We start from the raw sequence: 7,890 nt of genomic DNA, 5'->3' as shown, positions 1-7,890 counted from the left end.
ATTTATGTGAACCATTTATTGTCTTTAGTCTCATTAACAAGTACAAAAAAATAAAATAAACTAAAACAAAGAATGGCAATGCTTCATGATCCACATCGAAGTCATTTAAAAAAACAAAAAGAAGTTTCTGCTTGTTCTCAATTAATCAGCTTGACTGATTAAAATGTAACCATTTACAACAAAAGAGAGTAAGTACCAGCATTGTGTTAGTTTTTTTGCAAACTTGTTCATAATGCTGATGCTTGTTCTCTTTTATTGTAAACATGAATTTTAAGTACAGAAAACAAATTAATAATGGCAATACTTTATGAAGTCATTATAAAAAATAAAAAATAAATGTTTCTGCTTGCTCTCAATGAAATCAGCCATAACCATATACAACAAAAGAGAACAAGCATCAGCATTAGGTCATTGTCATTGTCTCAGTTCAGTTTTGCGGGGTCATGCTGGTGGTGTAGAGGTACGAGACAGTTCCAGCCTGGATCTGGAAGGTTTGGCCCTGAATCTGATCGCTGGGGATCTGCTCGGTGGTCTGGCTGATGGAGATGGGCTGGCCGCTCTGGCTGCTGATGTGAATGCCTCCTGCTGGACTCGTCCGGCTGGGACTTTCAGCAGGGCTCTCAGACAGCTGGTGGATTACCTGCAGCTGTTGTGAACCTCCGTGATGAACCTGCAGTTGCTCCATGGCTTCTTTGGTCAGCGTGATGACATGCATTTGCTCTGTCTCTCCGCTGCTCACCTGACTTCCTAAAACGCTGATGGTTTGTATTTGAGCACTGGCATCTAACCCATCTGGCGTGACCAGCGCCAGGTTCTGGACGTGACCAGAAGGTTGGGTGAGAAGCGTGAGACCCTGTTCCACAGAAGTATCTTCTGCAGTGATGATGCTGATACTTTGATCCTGGCACAGGTTGATGTTGTCCACCTCGCCGGTCACCACCAGCTGGATCTCCTGCTCGGGGTGGGTGGGAAGTTGGTAGGGCTGGAGTTGGAGGATGTTGTGCATTCCTTCAGCTCCTGACGTGGCCTCCACCGGCGCAGGTCCAGTGTTTTCAGCTTCTCCTTGTTGACGCTCCTTGTTGTGAGTCTTGGTGTGAGCTTTAAGGTTGTCCATTCGGGCAAATGACAGGTTGCAGATGGAACACGTGAACGGTTTTGCACCCGTGTGAGACGCCACATGACGCCTCCTGGCACTGGGATCAGAGAAGGTCTTATCGCAGATGTTGCAGATGTATGGCTTCTCTCCTCTGGGTGGGGAAAGATCATTTCATAACATGGTGAGTATAGGGTAAAAAAAATTAATTAATAGTTACTATAATTCCAACTCTTACCATAATTCACAGCACAATTCCCCAGTTATTTGACTGCAAATGCAATTTTCTTTTTATTACAGATTTTATGAAATGTTATGAAATGTTATGTTTAAATATGTAAACCATGCATTATCTTATTAAATATGCACTAATGTGCATACATTTCCAGAAAAGCGATCTGTACATTACATTAAAATCTTTGTTTCATTTTGTTGACACATACGAGTTAAATTGGGGATTTTGAATATCTGTTTATCAGAAAATACTGTCAAAGGCAAATGTATAAAAATGTATAAAATCAGGCAAATAATATATGTAAAAATTTCTCAGTAAAAACCTCTAGAATAGAAGTAAACCTGTAAAGTTTAATGTATATAAGTGATCTTGAAGTGGCGAAAAAACTTTAAAAATACTTATTATAATTGAAATCTACTGATGCATATAGATAATTTACAATTTAATAAACCCTTAAATGTATTTTGCAAGTTTTTTTTTCCACTCTGAAACAACACATTACAAAAATCTAAACAGCCAGATCTCAAAACGAACTAGTGCATAAATAACAATGACTGTATTTCCTGATTTATGAAATAAAAAAGAAAGAAAGGGATAACCAAAAACACTTTGAAAAAAACCTTAATATGTCAACAAAATGAAACAAGACTTTTGTACCTGGTTTTATCCAATGTTAGAATTTATGTTCTGGAATTGTATGCAAATTAGTGCACATTTAATTAGACAATACCTCCTTTGCATATTTAAAAATAACATGAGAAAATGAATACAAAAATGTTTGCTATTCTCAATATACTCTAGTATAGAGTCTACAGTGTTTGTTTCTGACCTGTGTATCATGATGTGTGTCTGTAGTGTGCTCTTGGCTGTGAAACACTTCCCACAGATCTCACATGTGAACGGCTTCTCACCTGCAGGAATAAAGTGGGGTTTATACAGCACAGTAGTATGCAAGTTGCAAAATCAGTACATGTGATGTGTTTATTACCAGTATGAGTTCTCAGGTGCTTCTTCAGTTGAGCTGCATCCATAAATTTATGATGGCAATGTGCACACTCAGGTAATGCTTTTCCTGTGTGAACACGGTAATGACTTTTCAGCTGCCGCTTCTGACTGAAGCTTTTTTCACACTTGTCACAACTGAAAGATTTATTCTCTGTGAAAAGACAACATCAGATAGTATAGTATATTCAGGTTTTTTGAACATGCACCATGGTGTTTTGGACATTTACCATCATAATATCAAAGTTTTTGGCTGCTAACAAGTTTTTTTTAATTAGTTTTTCTAACAATGTAAAAGTCTTTAATGTTTAATGATCCTTACTGAATTAAAGTAGCATCTTACTGACCCCCATACATATGAATGGTCATATTATGAGCAGTATATCGCAGTGGTTTGGTATATTTGTGTTACCTGTGTGTAGGTTCATGTGCTCCAGTAGGGAGTGTTTCGTGGACAGCGCTTTGGAACATATGGTGCAGATGAAGGGCTTTTCTCCCGTGTGCATGCGCTGATGAACCAAAAGAGTGTGTTTCTGGGTGAAACCCTTCCCACAAACACTGCATTTGAATGGTTTTTCACCTACATGAAAGGAAAGTGCAATTTAACATTAAGATTTCCAACGTGGGCATTTTATGAATCTTAATAAATCTCTGCTGAAATGCTTGAATATAATGAACAGAATCTGTGTTATAGTTAATTAAAACTAAAACCATTAAAAACATTTACGTTACTTGAAATAAAATAAACATTAACTGAAATATTTTTTTTTTATATTTCATCTGTTACCAAGGCAACATTTCTCATTTTGATTAAATTTAATTTTAAGTACTAAAATGACTAAAACTAATAAATAGAATTAATAAAAACAATAAAGGCATATTTTAAAAAAATATGACAAAAATACTTAAACTTTAAGAACAACCAGAAAATATTTTTCTATAATGGGGTACATCAATAATACTAAAATAACATTGACATTTTTAAATAGGTTTAACAGAAACAGGGTTATTATCATAAGCTTAAATAAAAAAAAATAAAAAAAGATGTAGAATGAAAGAAAGCATAAACTTATTTTATTTCAACATTTAGCCTCTTATTAAGAAACCACAACTAAATCCTAGTAAAGACCCATTAAAGACCCATTTCAAATCTTCCATTTATGTCTAAAATTTTTAGAAAAGATTGTGCCTGCTCAGTTGTGTTCCTTTCTGCTTAAAAATGTCTGTCGGGTTTCAGACCCCACCATAGCACAGAAACTGCACTTGTTAAAATTATAAATGACTTGCTTCTTGTGTCAACTTGCGTTGTTTACTTAATCTTAGAACTGCGTTCGACACCATAGATCATGACATACTCCTAGATAGATTACAAAACTATACAGGTATTCAAGGGCAGGCTCTAAGATGGTTTAGATCCTACCTGTCTTTGTTTATTTAACTGGGGAATGATCTCATTTATCACCAGTTAAATATGGAGTGCCACAAGGATCTGTCCTAGGTCCTCTGCTATTTACAATATACATGTTGCCCCTTGGTAATATTATTAGAAAATACAGGATTAGTTTGCACTGTTATTCTGATGATACTCAACTATATATCTCATCGAGACCAGATAAAACTTGTAAGTTTTCTAAGCTAACAAAGTGTGTTAAAAAAATTAAAGATTGGATGACCAATCATTTTCTCTTATTTAATTCGGCTAAGACAAATATTACTTATGGACCAAAAAACAGTACACAGAATCTCATAGTACATCTGACTAGTTGCAAACTGTAGTCTATTACTTCCTCTACAGTCAAAAATCTAGGTTTTGTATTAGACAGCAACTTTTGAAAACCATATTTCCCATGTTACAAAAACAGCATTCTTCCATCTTAGAAACATTACCAATCTACGAAACATGTTACCTGTTTCTGATCATGACCTCTAGACTGGACTATTGTAATGCACTTCTAGGTGGTTGTCCTGCATCTTCAATAAAAAAGCTACATGTAGTCCAAAATGCAGCAGCTAGAGTCCTTACCAGGTCAAGAAAATATTATCATATTACCCATATAACACATCTCCTTCACCAAGCACTCAAATAATGCATCTCATAATTTTGGACTGCAGTTATATCTGATCAAATGCACATTCTTATTCTTTAGCTTGGGATAAACTAATTCATTTTAATTGGTTGGAACAGCAGCTACGCTAATTATGTCTTTATTTGTTTCTCTGTTTTGCCACGGGAATGAAAAACTGAGTTCTACCTGTGTGAGTGCGTTGATGTATCTTCAGAAAAAGATGGTTTTTAAACACCTTCCCACACTGGTCACACCTGGCCTCAGTGTCGGGATACTTCCTCTTGGGTCCTCTCTTCTCGGGCTCCTTGTGCTCTGTGAGTTCATCTCCTAACCTGTATCCCTTCAGCTTGACAGGCCGCTTTATTTGGCGCTTGCTGTGACGGGGTCTGTCCTCTTGGGGGTTGTAGTCACTGTCGCTTAAGTCTTTTGGTGGGGACGTGGGATCCAAGAGGGGTTCTGTAGACTCGGAGGTAGTTTGTGTTGGTAAACCAGTTTCAGGATACTCTTTTTGGCTTGAATCCTGAATGTGAAGGCTCTTTTTCGGCCGTCCTCTTTTACGCTTTGTCTTTATGCAGTCATCAACACCATCTCCCTTGGCAGACATCACATTTTCAATCGTTGAACTGTTCTTTTGAAGGTCCTCGTGGGCTTTGAGCAAATCCTGGATGTCCAGAAAGTGCGCCATGTCAAGCAGCTGCTCAGAGATGCTCTTGTCCACAGTAACATTTGCAGAGTAGATAAACTCAAGCACGGCCGAGAAGGTTTTCGCAGCCATGCCATCCAGCTTGTACACCGACTGGCTTACTTGCTCTTCAGCGGTGAACATTAGTGAGAAATACTCACTGCTCGCTGCTAAAAGAGCCTTGTGTGCTTTGAAGTGCACGTCTTCTACGATGAGGGTTATGTCACAGAGCAGTTCCCTTCTTCTGAGCTTGTCAAATTTATGCAGGATTGTGTCCTTGTGTGTTTTTGAATGCAGAGCGAGAACAGATGAGGCTGGCGATTGAGACATGATGCTGTTACAGTGAGCGTGAATCTAAAAAGGAAAACAGAGCTCTCAGATGGTTTTGCTTTTTGACCCTAGATAGGTATCAAGTGGTGAAAAACACAACACCAAACCCATATTCCATTTACTATGGGTCATATTATATATATATATATTTTACTTTGAATAGTCTTGTTCATGGTTTTGAGGATGGAGGCAAGTCACGTAATGAGTATAATTGGCTTCTGGCTTCTACAAAGTAAAAAAATGTATATGGGAATTATTTTCTCTTCCTTTATAAGTCTGTTTACTATATGCAAATCGAACTATGCACATGCTTGGAGCAAAAGAAGAGTGCTGGACTGAATTGAATATGCACTTCTAGTGTACCTTAAATCTTATTAGTATGTTTACAAAAACCTGTCCCTGCAGACAGTATTATACTAATAAAATAACAGGCCACTTCAGTTTTTCGTCTTCTGTTGAACACAAAAGAAGATATTTTGAACAACTGTGGAAGTCAACGGGGACCAGAAACTGTTTGGTTACCAACATTTTTCAGAATGTGATCAAATTATATTTTTAAGTATAAGTATATTTTAAATCATTGTGTTTTAATCTTTCACTGTGTGTGAAAGTACACTTACTTTGATGTTGATTAACATACTAAAGCACATGATAAGTTAATATGCCATCATTAAAACAAGTCTAATTATATGAGATACAAGGTCAACAGAAATGACACTGAATTTTTTTTTTTTAGTTTAACATAAATGCCTTTCAGCTCATTCAGCAGTCCACTTTAACCATATTTCAAAAACAATAAAATTATGAAATTAAGATAAAAAGATATATTTAAGTGGGCTAGAAAGCTCTTTAAAGTTAAGCTATAATTGCATTTTATTTCAATTTTAATACATTTTAAATAAACTCCTATCAACATGCAATTAAGTAGCTTCACCCTTTATTATTGTAGTTCCCCGCATAAGAAAAGTTTGCTAAAGTATAGTGTTTTAACACAGGCCTTTACATTTCTATTTAAAACTGTTTCCTCATCCTGTCACTGACCCATCAGAACAGACCAACAACACTTTTGGATGGTGACAAACCATGCATAATTAAACAAAATCTTTGAAGTACCATGTAAATACATTGTTCAGTATCATGACAATCATTCAGAAACAATGTTATATCTATATTTGAACCCAAACTGCTTTATAAGCCAATATATATCTGATAAATTAGTTCTTCTGAAACATTTTACAGAAATATCAGTAAATGCATGCATGCATTTAACATACGACACAACTGTGCACGCAACCTAAGCTGTAAACACAGTCTAGTTCAATGCAGATCGTGTTCCGATTGCATCACAAACTGTGTTACGCGCTCAGCAGGTCAAAACACGCGCATGTGAATCTTCATGTATATCTACAGTATGTCAAAGGTCTTTGAGCACAGTAAGAAATGAAGAAATGGCTTAAAGCTCAGCGCCATGTGTAGCAACAAAGAGCTGCTTCGCTTTCCCTTATAAAACACTCTCATATCGCTAAAAGACTAGCGCTGATTTGAAAATTGCAACATTTAATCAGCGAAATACACTTCAAAGAATATCCACACTACTCTTTGAGTACTATAACATACGATTAAGCTTTCAGGACCTCACCTTAAAGGAACCGATTCAGACTGGCATATCTCGCGAGAACTGCTTCCCGTGATTTCAGTTAGCATCACAGAAATGAACAGACAGAAAGGCAGCAGTGGATACCAAAATGGGCGGGGCGTGTATTTACATGCATGCATGATTTGTCTGAATACCAATTAATTATATATTTTTTTTCTGGCAACCACTTCCAAAGTTTCTATTATTATTATTATTATTATTATTATTATTATTATTATTATTATTATTATTATTATTTAGACTGCATTGTCACATAACATATGTTTTGTAATAACATTAGATTATATTTTTAGTGTTTATATTTTTACAGATTGTAAGCAGAGATGCTCCCCGGACGCACTTCCAAAGTTTCTATTATTATTATTATTATTATTATTATTATTATTATTATTATTATTATTATTATTATTATTATTATTATTATTATTTAGACTGCATTGTCATATGGGAATTATGGGCGCTATTGGATAACAGATTTTTTGTAATAACATTAGATTATATTTTTAGTGTTTAGATTGTAAGCAGAGATGCGCCCCGGGCGGAACAGCAATATCTGTCACCCAGTGTAGTGTTTGCAAACAGCGCCACTGGTGTGTCTTATTTATTACTGAGAGTATAGAATTACAGTACTGTAACGTACATAAAACATGTCCGGTACCTTCTAACCCATTTACCATTCTAACCCATTTATTGCACATTAATATTAGCGAAATTGATAAACTGATTTAACCATCAAGTGAGGCAGTAATTGCCAGTATGGACTACTATAATTAACTTTAATGGAACACAAAAATAGTGAGGGTTTTTATTTTATTTTATTTTATT

General features: G+C 35.8%; 1 protein-coding gene across 1 annotated transcript; it reads right to left on the bottom strand.

Annotated features, from left to right (window-relative positions):
• Position 1: 1 nt before the first annotated feature.
• Positions 2-7,158, bottom strand: zbtb24 (zinc finger and BTB domain containing 24). The gene is made up of 6 exons (XM_052620230.1): positions 7,048-7,158; positions 4,583-5,432; positions 2,743-2,910; positions 2,317-2,484; positions 2,158-2,239; positions 2-1,247 (listed from the first exon to the last, which is right to left on the bottom strand). The coding sequence occupies exons 2-6, from the start codon at positions 5,406-5,408 to the stop codon at positions 428-430; spliced, it is 2,064 nt and encodes a 687-aa protein (XP_052476190.1). The 5' UTR covers positions 5,409-5,432; positions 7,048-7,158; the 3' UTR covers positions 2-427.
• Between the last annotated feature and the right edge of the window lie 732 nt (positions 7,159-7,890).

The sequence above is a fragment of the Carassius gibelio genome, chromosome A17 (genome assembly GCF_023724105.1).
Source record: "Carassius gibelio isolate Cgi1373 ecotype wild population from Czech Republic chromosome A17, carGib1.2-hapl.c, whole genome shotgun sequence".
Lineage (NCBI taxonomy): Eukaryota > Metazoa > Chordata > Actinopteri > Cypriniformes > Cyprinidae > Carassius > Carassius gibelio.
The sequence above is the reverse complement of the archived record's forward strand: the minus strand, read 5'-3'. Positions and strand labels throughout refer to the sequence as shown.

Bases quoted from the DNA above. Each gene is read 5' to 3' on its own strand.
- zbtb24 (XM_052620230.1), bottom strand. From the start codon at position 5,408: ATGTCTCAATCGCCAGCCTCATCTGTTCTCGCTCTGCATTCAAAAACA. The intron at 2,911-4,582 runs GTAGAACTCAGT...CCTTTCATGTAG, and splicing joins ACATCAACGCACTCACACAG to GTGAAAAACCATTCAAATGC. The intron at 2,485-2,742 runs GTAACACAAATA...GTCTTTTCACAG, and splicing joins GCACATGAACCTACACACAG to AGAATAAATCTTTCAGTTGT.